This window comes from Notolepis coatsorum, assembly GCF_963971535.1.
Source record: "Notolepis coatsorum genome assembly, chromosome: 5".
In the NCBI taxonomy this organism is placed as follows: domain Eukaryota; kingdom Metazoa; phylum Chordata; class Actinopteri; order Aulopiformes; family Paralepididae; genus Notolepis; species Notolepis coatsorum.
The window spans coordinates 132,081,754-132,098,460 of record NC_140169.1 but is presented as its reverse complement, the minus strand read 5'-3'; the positions used below and the strand labels follow the sequence as shown (position 1 = coordinate 132,098,460).

General features: G+C 44.0%; 2 protein-coding genes across 3 annotated transcripts in view; both read left to right on the top strand.

Annotated features, from left to right (window-relative positions):
• Window positions 1–16,707, top strand: part of LOC311228354 (phospholipase B1, membrane-associated-like) — a gene marked incomplete at both ends in the record, with an annotated part of 540,482 nt that overhangs the window by 103,042 nt on the left and 420,733 nt on the right. The window lies entirely within an intron of this gene.
• Window positions 12,988–16,707, top strand: part of rnf8 (ring finger protein 8, E3 ubiquitin protein ligase) — a 50,874-nt gene continuing 47,154 nt past the window's right edge. For both annotated transcript variants that reach the window (XM_084314629.1, XM_084314630.1), the window contains exon 1: window positions 12,988–13,166. In XM_084314629.1, coding sequence (XP_084170755.1) covers window positions 13,029–13,166 — 138 coding nt within the window. In that variant the 5' untranslated portion in view covers window positions 12,988–13,028. The remainder of the gene's footprint in view (window positions 13,167–16,707) is intronic.

The following is a 16,707-nucleotide window of genomic DNA, read 5'->3' as shown; positions in this document are numbered from 1 at the left end:
CTTCAAGTGTGTGCGTGTGGGTGTGTGTGCTGTGTGCATTTGATGGTTGTTGCATAGTGTTTATTGTTCGTTGAGCAGCCTGATGGCCTGGGGATAGAAGCTTCTTCTGAGTCTTTCTGTGCTTGCCTTAAGACTCCGGTATCGCTTGCCTGACCGCAGCAGTTCAAAGAGGCAGTTGTTCGGGTGGCTGGAGTCCTTGATGATTCTCTTAGCCTTACCCCTGCACCGCTTGTTGTAAATGTTCTGGAGGGTGGGAAGCCCCCCTCCAATTGTGCGTTCGGCTGAACGTGTCACTCTTTGTAGTCTGCTACGGTCTTATGCAGTGCTATTCCCAAACCAGGAGGTGATGTTGCCAGTCAGGATGCTCTCTATTGTACATGAGTAGAAGTTCTTAAGGATCTTCTGACTGACTTGGAACTTCCTTAGGCGTTGTCGTGCCTTCTTCACAACACTGTCAATGTGTGTGGTCCATGTCAAGTCCTCGGATATGTGGGCTCCGAGGTACTTGAAACTGTTCACTCTCTCAACCGGTGCCCCGTCGATGCTGAGGGGGCTGTAGTCCTTGACCCCCTGACCTCCTGAAGTCCACAATCATCTCTTTTGTTTTGCTGACGTTCAGGGAGAGGCAGTTCTCCTGACACCACTGTGACAGATTCTCTACCTCTTCCAGGTAGGCCCTCTCGTCGTTGGCAGAGATCAGGCCCACCACTACTGTGTCATCAGCAAATTTGATGATTGTGTTGTTGTTCCGCTGTGCCACGCAGTCATGTGTGTACAGGGAGTAGAGGAGGGGGCTCAGAACACAGCCCTGGGGGGCCCCTATGTTGAGCATGATGGATGAGGAGGTGCAGTTGCCTGCTCTTACCACCTGGGGTCTGCCCGTCAGGAAGTCCAAGACCCACTGGCAGAGGTCATAGTTCAAGCCCAGGTCCCTGAGCTTGGCTATGAGTTTGGAGGGGACTATGGTATTGAATGCTGAGCTGTAGTCGATGAACAGCATTCTCACATAGTTCCCCTGCCTCTTGTCCAGGTGTGATGCTGCTGTGTGCAGCACATGGGCTATGGCGTCCTCCGTGGACCTGTTAGGGCGGTATGCAAATTGCAGGGGGTCCAGGTTGATGGGGAGGGAGGAACAGATGTAGCCCTTCACTAGCTTCTCAAAGCACTTCATGGCTATGGAGGTGAGAGCTACAGGGCGGTAGTCGTTGAGGCAAGCGGGCGTAGAGTTTTTGGGTACAGGGATGATGGTGGACTTCTTCAGACAGGTGGGGATGACAGCCTGTTCTAAGGACAGGTTAAAGATGTCAGTGAATACCGGGGCCAGTTGGTCAGCACAGACTTTCAGGACGCGGCCGGGGATGCCGTCCGGTCCTGCTGCCTTCCTGATATTAACTTTTTTAAAGGTCCGCCTCACCTCATGCTCTGTAACCCTGAACACTGAGTCTCCATCAGCAGGGAGGGACCTGTCTCTTCTTCTTCTTCTTCCTCCCTTTCTGACCGGCGCCGGGTTTCATATCAATTTGGTTCTGTATTACTCCTGTTCTGTTCTAAATCAATTCTGTACTCTTAAACCAATGCTTTAAGTTGAATAAACTTCTATTGATAAGACCAGCCTCATCTGCTTTTCCTTTAGAAGCCCATTCTCCTTCATATTGGTGACCGCGACGTCTGGCTGTCGCCCTGGGCTCCTCGGCCGGTCCGGCTCCTGGAGAACTCTCTCGCAGAAATCGGCAGATAGGTCGACAACCCCAGAGGTAAGCGCTTGGCTTTTAGAAATTATCTGCTGATATAGTCATTCTGCGAGAGAGCAGCCTGAGCCTGGCCGACTGACTGGCTCAGTTGGCAGCTAAAAAGAACACGTAAAGAATGGAGACGATGGAGGCTGGCACTAAAAATGTATCCTTTAAAGGCCAAATTTACATTTGAAAGGCAATTGATCTGATTCTTGGTTTAAGCGTTGCTTTCTTTTTCTGTATATCCTTCTATTTCTACTGGTCTCTCTCTCTCTTTCCCTCTACCGCCCTCGGTAAACCTTTACTCTCTAACACCCCCCCCGCCATTTCTCTCTTCTATATGGCAGACTTAATCATTACGGATTGTTTGTGAAACTTTATACTATGGCAGACTTAATCATTACGGATTGTTTGTGAAACTTTATACTATGGCAGACTTAATCATTACGGATTGTTTGTGAAACTTTACTACACGGCAGGTGGGCTATTTAGAGCAGTCTGTGACTTTTATATATATTGTATGCCGTCCGGTCCTGCTGCCTTCCTGATATTCACTTTTTTAAAGGTCCGCCTCACCTCATGCTCTGTTACCCTGAACACTGAGTCTCCATCAGCAGACCCCCCCCCCCCCATTGCCATGGCTTGTAGGCTGGTGTTGTTATTCACAGCCTCAGTACAACCACAGTCTGACACCGTTGGTCACTGAGCAACTCCACTGGATCAGTTGGGGGTCAAGTGCTTTGCACAAGGGCACTTTAGCGGCAGGAATCGAACCAGCGACCTTCCGGCGCTTCTGTAATCATTAACCCCAGCACCGACACAATTCTGGGCGTTCTGCCAATTTCAAAACTTGTGTTTGCTCAAGCGGTAAAGTCCAACCATATTGTGATAAGGATACGACCCTAGTCGGGCCAATAATTAACAGGACTTGGCGGCTGATCGGAAGTTTTTGTTTGTTTTGTTTGTAAGTTAGAGGTCGGGTGCTAACTGGGTCTCACTGACACCTGGTGGTTTGACACACACAATCACGCACACAAAGACACATAATATACACATACAGACATACACACAGTCACACACACACATAGGCAACAGCATACACACACAAAGAACTGATACAACACAAATATAGTAGTGACTACACACACACACACAAACTTGTCATAACTGTTTGAGCTGAATAGGGCCGGCCCACCAGCTGAAATAAACAAGATGGCGGCTAAGTTCATGGCAGAGGACATGTTGACTGAATTTAACCCTTTGTTGAGAGATCTAATTATTTCAATAGGTGTCCGCTGGGACGAGCGCATGCAGGTACGGCAGGAACCAGACAAGGTGGCTGCTGAATTTGTAGATGTGATGTTTATGGAGTTGAAACCAATTTTAGGGGATTTGATTCTGTCAATAATTGAACACTGGCAGAAGAGCACTGGGAATTGTGACATAGGTTTGCCTCCCAGGGGCGCCTCTGACCTTTGCCCATGTGATGACGCTATTATTCACAACCACGTAGCTGGTCGGCCACCAATAATGAATAATCCACGGTCTCAGGCCCCCGGGCGACAGATGACCTATGGCTCGCAGGGTACACAGGGAAAGGGGAGGGGTCAACCATTTTCCCGTTTCCACTGTTGGAACTGCGGGAAGCAAGGGCATAGGGAATCTGTCTGTGGAGCGCTCTACCAACCTGGCTCCGACTTTGGGCGACAGCAAGGGCCCGGTGCCCATGTGAGGCCACAGATACCAAATAGGCAGTCTGGTTCGTGGGATACGAGGAGGGGTCAACCATTTTCCCGTCACCACTGTTGGAACTGTGGAGGGACGGGTCACAGACAGTTTGAGTGTAGGTCGTTTTATCGACCTGGCTCTGATTATGGCAGGCCAGCGTCCAAGGGGGGAGCACAGAAGTAACAGAAGGGCTCTCTCCCTCTCTCTCTCTCTCTCTCTCTCTCTCTCTCTCTCTATATATATATTTGTATTAAAGGGCCGATCAACAAAATATACCAGGAATACCAAGCCTTATAGTAATCAGGGGTGGTTTGGGGGGACTGTGTTGACATAGGTAGATGAGATTATTTAATAAAATATATATTTAAAGAAACATTAAAGGACAACTCTATTTTTGGATCGGACGAGTGGCCTTCACGAGGCACAGACGCGTCAACGTATATGTTCTAGCAAAGTGCAACGTGGGATTGGCCCATTGACCAGAATTGGAACCCCCCCTCCCACTAACTGGCAGAAACTTGGCTCATGAATGATTGATTGACTGGTTGAGAACTTGTTGATGATGATGCATACGTTGTAGTATCATCGGCGTACAAAACCATACATGTATTTTCTAAATACCCATGGCAAAGCATTTGTAAAAATGACGCAGAAGACTGGCCCCAGGTAGTTTCCCTGTGGAATTCCACACTGTCGGGGTTAAGCACCTCCTGGTGGTCCCCAGGTCCAGGCTGAAAACAATGGGTGTTCGAGGTGACAGCACCAAGGCTCTGGAACGCTCTCCCCCTGGACCGGTGAACGGCCCCCTCTGAAAACTCTTTTAGAAAACAACTGAAAACACATTTGTTCAGACAGGCTTTTGGTCACACATAGGCATTTTTCTTGTTCTCACTGTTCCTAGTTTTGGTTTAGTTAGTGACTCATGATTTTATCCAAATTCTTATATTCTACTTTTTCTATCTGGGTTCACTGTTTTTAACTGCTGTCTGTTGTTGTTGTCATTTATTTCTGATTTTGGTTTATTGTGTTTTTATATTAGGCTGTAGTGTAAAGCACCCTGTGCATTCGTGCTGTGAAGGGTGCTATATAAATAAAGGTCATTCATTCATTCCTAGAGTTGTACCACAGGATACCATTGAACACAATACATTGCTGTCTATTACATAGATAGTTTTTATCTAGCTGTAGTTCTGAATCCATATGCAGTTAGTTTGATGAGGGTGTGTTGGGGGGAGTCGATTTTCCAAATTGGGATTAGAAGCGTCAGAGGGACTTGTCACATTACACAATTTGACCTATTGATGGGGTCATTTTGTGGGGGGGAGAATGTGAATGGATATAATGTTATGAATATACAGTAGGTGAGGCTGAAGGAATATGGAACATTTGATTAACTACTGTTTATATCTATTTCAGGTGAACCAGAGATGACCAGGAGTGTGATTAATTAATTAATAGACTGACAAAAGTGTATTTGACTGACCATGACAGACGGAATGAATGGGCCATGAGAAGTTAATTGTTTTCTCCCAATGAGTTGATGGGCGGTGGAGAAAGCAGAGATTATTGTGGCATCTGTAAATTATTAACCATGTCTTACTTCACAGGTTGTACAGGGCTGGAAACACTGTAAAGAGGGGTACCCCATAAGAATTAGTAATAATTATGAAATGGGTCATGCTAGGACCAAGAAAAACCGGTGCAAACAAAGGAACTAACCTGTAAATGCTTACTAAAATGCTTACTACTTGCTATAAGATATTCCAGCAAACTAACAAAAACGCTAATTTAACACAGCATCGCAGCTTAAGGTCCGCGCTGCAAAGGACTTTTGCATGAGCAATTGCAAAGCGAGCCCAGAATGAGTCACTAGGACATAACCTCTTGAGTCTTGATTGATTTTTAATGACTGTCATTCTGTCAACCTTTTGAAGGAGTGAGTGACATAAAAAGTATGGAGGCCAGTGATGCAACCTGCTCTGACGACAGTCCAGGCCACAGGAACCACGACTCAGCATCGCCAACGGACGTTCAAGACAGAGACAAGGGCAGTTGTGGTTATAAGAGTTATTGGTCAACAAGATTACCCTGTGGGGTGTAAGCCAATGGTATAAGCATATTTGTTCTGTGTCAGCCTGTCAGGAAGATGGAGCAGGACAAGCAGAAGGGAGGAGACAGAGACTGTGGAGGTTCTGAGGGGCCCCAACAGGGGGAATGAGATGGACGGAAGTTCGAGTTGTCTGCCGTTGACACGAAGGCCAGCACCTTGAAGCTAAGTGCAATGCAATAACACCTGTGCCAACCCATTTAGGGCAACTTTGCTAGCATGTTCACCACATGAACATATCACTATGTATGTAAATGATGAGATGTAAATGTATTTGTTCCTCGAGGGGAGTTATTTTGCACAAAAGAGCAACAAAAGCCTAGATATGAACAAACCAGTAAAGGCAAACAAGACATATGCCTAATAAATATGAATATCATAAAATGTGATACTGCATGATCTTCAATGGCACCATGGTGCAAGGATGAAATGACCATATTTTCGGTATTAGAAATCAATGAGTTTTCAGAAGCATCAGTTAAAAGGTGGTCAATTACAGCTCTATAACTAGTCTTAGTCCTCGAAAAGAGGGCCAATCAGGGCCACATTATCCACAAATTGATCATTTTGCAATAGTCCTGGTGACTAATTAAGTCATTAATGTACACGAATGAGCAGAGAACACAGCCTTGTGGTACTCCAGTCTGAGGACTGATAAGGATGGTTAGGGAGGGGGTAGGCGCCCCGAACCTCTAGCCATCAACAGGCGGCAGTGGGCTCGCAAGAGTCTGGGCGCACGTTAAACACATCATATAGTGCTGGGGAGTTACTGAAGGCCTCCGTGCGTAACGAGGTATGAATTAACATACCACTGTGGTACCGTCTAGTCGGCCCAGGAAACGTTGCACGTAAGTTAGTGTGGGCACTGGGTGGTACGTGGACGACAGTCCACACCTAGGAGCAGGGCGGTGCACCGGAGGGGGCACAGCTCCTGCCGTGAACAGGCTAGGCTGGCGAAAACTGTCAATATTTCCATGCCCAGAGCAAGCGGGGTGGGGACAAGACCGTCGGTTTCTAAACTGAGTGGCTGAGGTACTACGGACAGTCAGCCGCTTGGGGTCCTGACTTGATGACGGACTATGAGGTCGCTATCGAATGGGTCGCCAGCCGGTTGGGAGAGCGTTATGTCCCTGTTTATAGTCACAGAAACGCAGGAAGTGGGACTGTGAGGTGGCTGGACAACATTGGCATAGATGCACCTGGCTCAATGTACAGTCAGGCCACAGTAACCTTACTAGCCGATACAGGGTTAGTAGGCGAGTTGTGCTTCTGTGATCAGTGTTTTTGAAAAGAAAATGCTGGGAAGCAGAGGGATGAGGGGTGTCAATTCAGAGGAATCTGGATTGTCTCTCCTAAGATTGGAAAGGGACCCAGCCTTAAACTGCACCTGAAGGTTAAGACAGGGGCCTTCTTCCGTTCCTGGGAGACCTTAGCCTGGAAGTGGAGACCTGATCTGTTGGGGGAGAGGGGGCCAGCGTCGGACAAGGCGGCCCTGAGAAGCCAGTTGTACCGTCGCAACGGTCTACCTAAGCCTGACGGGGAGAGGTGCATCTGAGTAGGGCAAGCAGTGCATCCGAACGGGAGGAGGGTACTCTTAATAACTGGAAGGAGGTTAAAAGGTTCAAAGCGCATGACAGCTCTGATATAGGAATATGATGGAGTCAGTATGGGGAAGTGGGCAGATGTTAGCAGGTACTGTGGGGGCAATATGAGGAAATTACATCCAATGTGTGCATAATATATGTAAAGCCTCCACTGGCAGTATCCACAAATTCCTGTATATACATTATCTGCCAGTTGTGAAATGTTTTGGATGGGTTCCGGGGAATATACAATTTGAAGAGTTTTGGGTCAATATTCTTCTTTCAAATGCATTGTATAATCTAATATAGCCATTTCAAAAAATATTAATTAATCATTCACAGGGATGTAGTCCAGAATCGAGCATAATTCCCATTATCATCATGCCAAGATAATTGGGAGCCCTGTGACACTGATTGAATAAACACATGCTGTGAGCATGATGAGAGCTATTAGTTATACATCCAGAGGTCTTAGTGCCATGGGTAAGTCATTAGGACAATAGTCTGGGCATATGGACAGAACACTACATGTGGGGGTTTAATAGAACTACTGTTTGTATGGGTATAGTAAATGGGGGAAGATGCTGGTCAAATGTTGTCTGTCATGGGTGTTGGTTAAGAACCAAATTTAGATATTGTGGGAAATTCTAATTGAATTGAACTTTCCTCTTGGAGGTTGCATTGGGCCATGCTGAGACGTGCTGGAAGGACAGTGGACGTCGCAGGGGGTTCCCGGAGCTGAAGGATGAAGATCCCAACAGACTTTTCTCGCTTACAGAGGACTGGCTTACGGCCATAACAACCTGGACACGCCCGGTCTCATCCTATCTCAGAAGCTAGGCAGGATTCGAGCCAGGGCCCTCATTCATCAACGTGTTCTACGCACAGATCTGTGCTTACCCTGTGCGTACGATCATTTCTAAGCAAAGAGTGGGATTCATCAATTTCAACTTGAACTTGACTTCGTGCTTACATCTACGCACAGTTCAGACCTGGCGTACCTAGCGCCCAGTGGTAGAATATATTATTACAACAAGGAAATGAGCTTCTGTGCATAATAACACTGGCATGTTCTGTACGAACCGTAGTTCATTATAGTTCATTGTAAAATAGCAACAGTAGTGTAATTATGGTCAAAACCCTATAAATAGCATTTGGAATAATAGATCTTTCTCTCAGAATGAATGCAGCATGGTTTATATAGCGTTATCGGAATATACAGGGTGTAGGCAGTAGGCTACTGACTGACTGCGCTCCGCGTAGCTTGATTGATTGATTGATTGAAAAGTTTATTAACAGATTGCAGAATGGGTACAGTACAGTACAGCTCAGTACATACAATTGTTAATTGGGGATGCAGACCAACTTTCGTCTTGTTTACATCAGGGTCCCCCATTTTCAATTCATCATAAATCATAAAGCTCAACTCGTTATTATTTTGCGCACAGACCGCCGAAACACGGGAACGTTTTGATTATATTTAAAAGGCTTTACGTTAAACGAAACAAGTGGAATTTCGAAGCTGTAAGCAGAATAAGTCATATGAATATAGTGTTCTTCCCCCTTTTTACTGTATAACAAAGAATAGAAAACGCATTGCAATGACACCATGCAGATAGTGGACAGACTATATGATGGGATTCAAGTTCGCGTTTTTGTTGCTCATAGGCATGCTGTCAGAGTATGATATCTTAATCAAACATTCTAGAACATTTGTCGTCACAGATCATGTCCTAATAGAACATAGGCTATGGCATGGATCGTGATATTGTGTGGACTGTTATTATTACTGTACACCGGTACCACCCATTGTGACAACAGCCTTGTGAGTCCCGCACACAAACATGATGGAATTCAAGTTCATGTATTGAAAGGCGGCTACATCATACATGCAGTGAGATTCATTGTTCTTGTATATGCTCTCGTATTATATTGTTTATATAGGCTACCCAATACTGACATCAAAATAGATTGTAGTATGCCTCTAGAAATCATATGCAGCAGGTAGAAAATTGACTGAAGATCCATCGCGATTTGGAATAGAATTGAGGAGAACTTTAATCCCTGGGTATCAAACAACACGGGAAAAGGCAGTCATATTCCAGCGCGGTCTTTATTAGCCGACAACAAAATAGATGCCTCTAAAAATCATATAGCCAATCGAACACAACTAATAAAGGCATTCATATTACAGCACGGTTATAATGACACACAACCAACGCCAAACAGTGGTCAACGAACGGTCTTTATTAGTATTTTGAGCTGTCCAGGCAGAATTGCAGCAATGGTCTTAGGGAGCCGTTGATATCTGACATCACCGTTTACAAATCCGCCTTTTATTTATCCCATAATACGCGATAGTGTCTTCTTGGTTCGACAGCCGTGAATTCTCCGTGGAGTTCGGGTCAGTCCATTATTTCACATCCCATGGGGGGTGTTTCCTCACTTTCATGACCATATATGGATAATCATGCACGAGCATTGACGGTAGAACAAAGTTCTACGGAGGAGCGTAGAGCCTGCGTACGCACCGTGTGATGAATCCCGACTTCCCTGTGCGTACACTAGTTCTACATTCCGTGCTTACGTGTGGAAATAGAAATGTTCTACGCACACTATTGATGAATGAGGGCCCTGGTTGGTACTGGGATGGGGGCCATCAGGAAAGCGCATGGCAAGAAGATGGCAGGCTGAGTCGTGGACGGTGGACTGGACGAGAGACAGAGTGGGACATTAATAAAAAGTGTTGTTATAGTCAGGCGATTATAATGTGTTCACGGTTGTTGTAGTTGCATTCATATAAGATAACTATGTTTCTATGACCCTTTTTTCTTTTGGCATAACCCAGTGTATTGAATGTTGGCTGAACCATGGTTAGACTCAGGAAATGTATTCAGTCATACACCATAGGTAATCAGAGTGGATTGGAAGTGGGAATTACCGACAAGATTACAATGAGTTGAGTTTTACCCTTCTCACACGGAGTTTTATTTTTTTTCTCCTATAGATATATAATAATCTATATAATAAATGTGATGAGACGGGAAGTTTCTTAACACAATTGTAGGTTCTGAGACATTCGTTTTTGATACGGACATGCACATATTGGTGGGTCTGTGAGTTAGTCTGAAGCGGTGATATTCACTTTCAATCAACAACGTGTGTCTCGGTGCACGGTAAGTGAGGGGAGGAGCAAAGTCGGTAAAGGAAAGTGTTTCAGCAGACTGCTGGAAGTGTAGAAAGATTCAGTAAGTGTCTATGAGCCCACCAGGGACAGATCCTTGGTGGGACAGAGTGTTTATGGCTATAAGTCATAAAAGATGGCGGGAGCAAGATGGAAATGTGGAAGTAGGATGGTAGTGAGGTTATGCTATGTATTTCTTTTCTTTCTTTTTTAGGATAATACTCTATTCCGGGAAGTTCTTAGTTGGGGTCAAATTTATTTAATTTAAATTTTTTATTTATTATTATTATAATTTATTTTTTATTTTTATTTTTAACTTTTACTCAAATTACTTACGTTTACATTTTCTTAGTTGTCTATAGGTGGGACTGGTGGCAGCCCCAACAGGGGGAATGTAGTGGAAAATGTATCAATTGATTATGAACTGATTATGAATCATCATTGCTATCGATCTGCACTCTACCACGGAGCTCTGTAATATATTAACAGATCGCTGGTGGTATGTTGACAGACCTCTGTGGGATGTATTGATCTTTACCAGGACGGGGGGGGGGACATGATGACATCCCGGTTTTGGGTCAGAATAGATGAGATCGTATGATGTTACGGGGGAGGAGACGCCGGTCATGCTGTCATGTGATCAACTGTTCTAGAATGTCTATAAAGGTCAATGTAAGGGGAGGGACCTGTCTCTTCTTCTTCTTCTTCCTCCCTTTCTGACCGGCGCCGGGTTTCATATCAATTTGGTTCTGTATTACTCCTGTTCTGTTCTAAATCAATTCTGTACTCTTAAACCAATGCTTTAAGTTGAATAAACTTCTATTGATAAGACCAGCCTTGTCTGCTTTTCCTTTAGAAGCCCATTCTCCTTTAGTATGTATCTTTTTTCTACTGTACTGTATATTTGCACATCGTATATGTCACAAATGTAACAGTACTATATACCTGTATGTCATGTATGTCCCTATGCCATAAATGTCATGATGTCATGTATGTTGTGTATGTCATAAATGTCACTATGAATTGAAAATGGGGGACCCTGATGTAAACAAGACAAACGTCTTTCTCTGGTCTGCATCCCCTTAACAATTGTGTGTATTGAGCCGTACTGTATTGTATCCATTCTGCAATCTATTAAATAAAGTTTTCATTCATTCATTCATTCATTCATTCATTCATTCATCCACAAATCATGTTCAACCCAGATTCGGCTCAAACAAGGGACTAAACACATTTTGCAATTATGCCACAACAATGTGGAACGCCCTACCCACAGCCGTAAAATAATGTGAATCTCTACCCTCCTTCAAAACCACTCTGAAAGAGCACCTACGGGAGGCTGCAATTCGAACCTGCCCCCCGTAAATGTCTGAACCCCCCTCCTACCCACCCACCCCCTCCTAATGTGTTCCCTCCCCCTCGTATGTATATATTTACTGTTAGGATCTGTTTAACAGTACTGTATATTTGCATATCGTATATGTGTAACGGATGGTATTGTGAAGCGCAGTCAAGAAGGGCTGGGGTGAGTAGCGGTGCCAGGATGGTATCGTGAAGCACAGTCACGAAGGGCTGGGGTGAGTAGCGGTGCTATGGGTTAAACTCACCCTCACATCCTCAAAAGACGCATAGACACGGTACAAAGAAGTGAATTCACCTCTTGGTATAGCGGTCTGTGTTGCTGCCCGCGGTGTGGGAGACCGGGGTTCAACTCCCACTCGCGGCATTGAAGTTTGAGGTGACATTGTCACAACTGTTACAATGGTGCCGACTGACCCGGATGCCTATGGTGGAGTGGAGTGAGTTTAAGGAGGGTAAGTGTAACGGATGGTATCGTGAAGCGCAGTCAAGAAGGGCTGGGGTGAGTAGCGGTGCCAGGATGGTATCGTGAAGCACAGTCACGAAGGGCTGGGGTGAGTAGCGGTGCTATGGGTTAAACTCACTCTCACATCCTCAAAAGATGCATAGACACGGTACAAAGAAGTTAATTCACCTCTTGGTATAGCGGTCTGTGTTGCTGCCCGCGGTGTGGGAGACCGGGGTTCAACTCCCACTCGGGGCATCGAAGTTTGCGGTGACGTTGTCACAACCGTTACATATGTCACAAATGTAACAGTACTGTATATCTGTATGTCATAAATGTCATGATTAGATTAGATGATTAGATTATTATATCTGTATATCTGTATGTTGTGTATGTCATAAATGGCATTATGAATTGAAAATGGGGGACCCTGATGTAAACAAGACGAAAGTCTTTCTCTGGTCTGCATCTCCTTAACAATTGTGTGTATTGAGCTGTACTGTACTGTACCCGTTCTGCAATCTGTTAATTAAAGTTTTCAATCAATCAATAAATCAATCAATCAATGGCCTCTTAGTCTTAGGGCTTCCTTACCTTCCTTTATCATTTAGTATATATATTATAACAACATATTTTGTATCGACTTATCAAGCCTTATATGTGGAATGTAGGTTAATGACTGGGGTTATATAAGATAATTTATCAATTATATTATTTATACACTTAGATATTAAACTTTTCAACAAGATTTTATGCAGACAACTTTTTAGAATGGGAACCTTTATTTTGAAAGATCAAGTAAACGTCTGCCCGGAAGTAGAATTATTTATTTAATATGTTGGTTTGACACTTGTCCAGCAGTGACCAGTCCGGTACAGTATGGTGCAAAATGGAACATGAGGGCATTATTATGACAACATCATGTTCCTCTGAAGTCAAAGAGGACGAACCTGCACACACAGAGGCATGGTGTTTGACGAGAGTCGGGAAAATGTCAGACTGGCTCCGCTTGTTCGAGAATACAGAGGTACCTTTTGCTAACTTTTTTTGTGAAGCTAACTTTAGCACAACTAACGTTTACACTGACGTAACGTTAGAGCTAACGTTAGCCGCGCAACATCGAATGGTTATATCTGTTTGTGTTTCGTTAAACTCACGGTTACTAGCCAACTTAGTAATACAGTTAGCTACGTTACTAATGCTAACTGTTACTAATGCTACTGGTAGTACCACTAAGCTTAGCTAACGTGGCCCCCAATCGAGACTAACTCAACGGTGCCGCCTCCTGGGAACCGAGGGAAAAGGTGTCTTCAAATCATTGTTTGTGATTGCATACCTATTTAGGGTTAATAAAGCATCCTACACACCAATACCACCTTCGTGTAAAAAGACGACCAAACTTAAAACGTCAAAAAAGGCTGTATAATATTAAACCAAGAATTACATTACCTTTCTTCCCCCACGTCACCCATGTTGTTGTTGTTGTACTCTCTGACCACTGCTGGTCTTCTCACATCTGTAATGTAATGCAGTCTTTATTTGCACAGAGTAAAATCGACAAAAGACAGGGAATAATGTACAGAAACATCCAAAGAATGTCTGCCTTCTTTGTTTCCGCCATTACAGCTAGGTCATCAACAATCTTTACTGAGCTTCTCAGCTTGAAGAACCCATCCCTTGCCATGTTCGGAGTTCCCACTTATAACTGGTACCGTACGTCGAATACAAGACACCACCTATCATTCATTATGAATTGAAAATGGGGGACACTGATGGGCTGAACGATTAATCGATTTTAAATCGAAATCACGATTTGAAATGATGCAATTAGCAAATCGCAAAGCCTGCAATAAAAAAAAATTATTTGAAATTATTTTTTAAAATGTATAACACTTTCAGCGCCACGCCTGGTTTTCCTTTTTACCGCTTGAATGCCACCATCGGTGCCAATGTTAACGTTAATATTGCCTAATCTATGTTTTAAATTATGGCTGTGTCTAATCTGCCCATCGCATTATCAAAGACTATTTTCCAGTCAGTGCTATGAAGGCAGATTGTTTTTTTATCGCGTCGTTGCCGTTTCAGAGCAGTTAGAAAAGCCCCCGTTTTGATATAAAAAACAGCTCATTCTGGAGCATTCTATGAAAATCGTCTTTTAGTGGAATATTCCACAACGTTGATATTCGTCGGCCTTTTTATGAATCGTTTTCAAATAAACGCTAGATGATCAATATTATACGTGCACGCACGCACATTACGGCCGCGCACTGATAATCGCCCCGTTGATTTCCTCTCGGACTTTTACAGTGAAACCGAAAGAAGACATTTCACAAAACAGCTTATAACTTCATCAAACTTACTCTGATTATCCTACCACTGATAACATAGAGTCCTTACCTGACATCAGATGGTATCCAACTGGTATATTCCAATTCCTGATCACCATTCGAAAAAATCGATACGTGTATGGATCCAACGCGATACAGTAGAACTCCATGATCCGCGGGGATCTGAGGCTCCAGAATGAACTCTAGTAACCCCGGCTGGATCAGTGAACTGGAAAATGTGGAGTACCGGATTTTTTTCCCCATTTCATTTTCATTGAGTCCATTCCAAAATCACTTATGTCATCTGGGAGACGACAGGGGGCGCTTTTTTCCACAGTGATCGCCGGCGCCCCTCGGCTATACTCGGGTAGCAATAATTTTTCAGATCGCAATTTTTTTTTTTTTTTTAAATAATTCCGAGAAATCTCGTGAGTGGCATGCAACCACCTATAAAAAAAACCGAGAAATCTCGTGAGTGGCACTGAAAGTGTTAACAAGGAAGTCCCAGTCCCATTGAGATACAAGATCTCATTTGCAAGGAAGACCTGGTCAAGATGACAGCAATAACATTTGCAATACATCACACAGCAATAAAATGTGCGATACATCACACAAGAACATAATAAAAGTGCATGTATACAATACATCACATGTAAACACAAAGCAGAATGGTCTACATGATAGTAAAAGTGTATGACAGTATAATACAGGGTAATACAGTAATTTTGCAGTTGGGACCCGACTACAGAAATCGGTGACATTCTTCTTGTAGGAAGTTATGTAATACGGAGCCCGTCTCTCTCTCTACTGGTTCAATTAATGTTTAACTATAAAAAACTAACTGGATAGTTGATGATAATAAACATTTAACTTCATTAGCTGAAGTATTCTAAAATCATTTAAGCCATTCTCCTTTTCTGTGTGTGTGTGCACGCGTCTCATATCTGGTCTGACATCAGAGGAGTTTGATAGTATTTACTGAGGATTGCCAGATAATGTTGATATTTAAACATAAAAATAATTACAATACAAAATAAATATGCATGATCATGCAACATTAAAAAAATTTGTTGTAGGAACGGTTTGGGAGAGGGAGGTAAGGGGTTTTAGATTGTGTGTTGTGAAGTTTAGACTTCAGAGAGGGAGAGTAAAGTACAGAAAAAAAGGTACCATTGGGTACCGGTATCGATTCCCAGGTAAAAAGAAATATTTTCAGGCTCTGTGTCCTGAACAGACTCACCACGTAGGCCAGATGCAAGCCGCATTTTACAATAAACCTCTGTGGGGCTGCTTAAAAAAAACAAAAATTATAATTAGCGATTGGTATCAATAGGATTTTATCGATACTACTACTCTTATCGATACTGCTTAACGGTTCGGTACTTTATCGATGCTCTTATCGGTTATTTTTTTTCTTTTTTTTCATCTTTTTCTCCCATTTTCTATTTTTCTCCCATCCCAATTTCGTATCGTCCAATTCTACCCTCCCCTGTCTCGAACGCTGTTAGGCCATGCCTCCCACAAGCCGGCTGCAATGTGGACTAAGCCTTACATCACGTGTCCCCTCCGGTACTCGAGGAAGCAGCAGTCGCATCTTTTCACCTGCACAGCGCAATCTCTCAGCGTCGGGGGTCTGCGTTTTTGGAGGGCACGCCGCCCCCGTCTCTTCCTGATTCTGCTGCGCAGGCGCACCAACCGACCTGTAGGAGTCGCTGTCCACAATGTCCGATCCCCACCCATCAGCTTCCCACCCCCTAATACTGCCAATTGTATTAGTATGAACGACCAGCCAAGCTGATAGCAATGCGGAGAGCTGGGCTCGAACCCAGCGTCTCCTGCATTGGTGGTGAGCGCCTTGCCCACTGCACCTCTTATCGGTTCTTTTTGATTATTTTGCAAGAAAAAAAATACAATTAATTAACACATTGAGTGCCAGCGACGAGATTTATCGTTAGTTCATGCCGACCGTTGAGTGCCAGCGATGATAAATCTAGCTTTTTTTTATTAGCGATTTGAATTCATATTTCATCAATCTAGTCTCACGTTAGTGCTGCAAACTCTCTCTGAGCTCCATTGGGAAAATACCGCCCTCTATCGTCTCTCCCTGTTGTACTGCACCCCTTTGGAATGGATTGCATGAAACACATGGGGGGGGAAATCCAGCTTCCTCATTTTACTTCTCGGGCAAGTCATCCGAGAGGATCGGGTTCATTGCCGAGCCCCAAAACAGCGTGGAATACA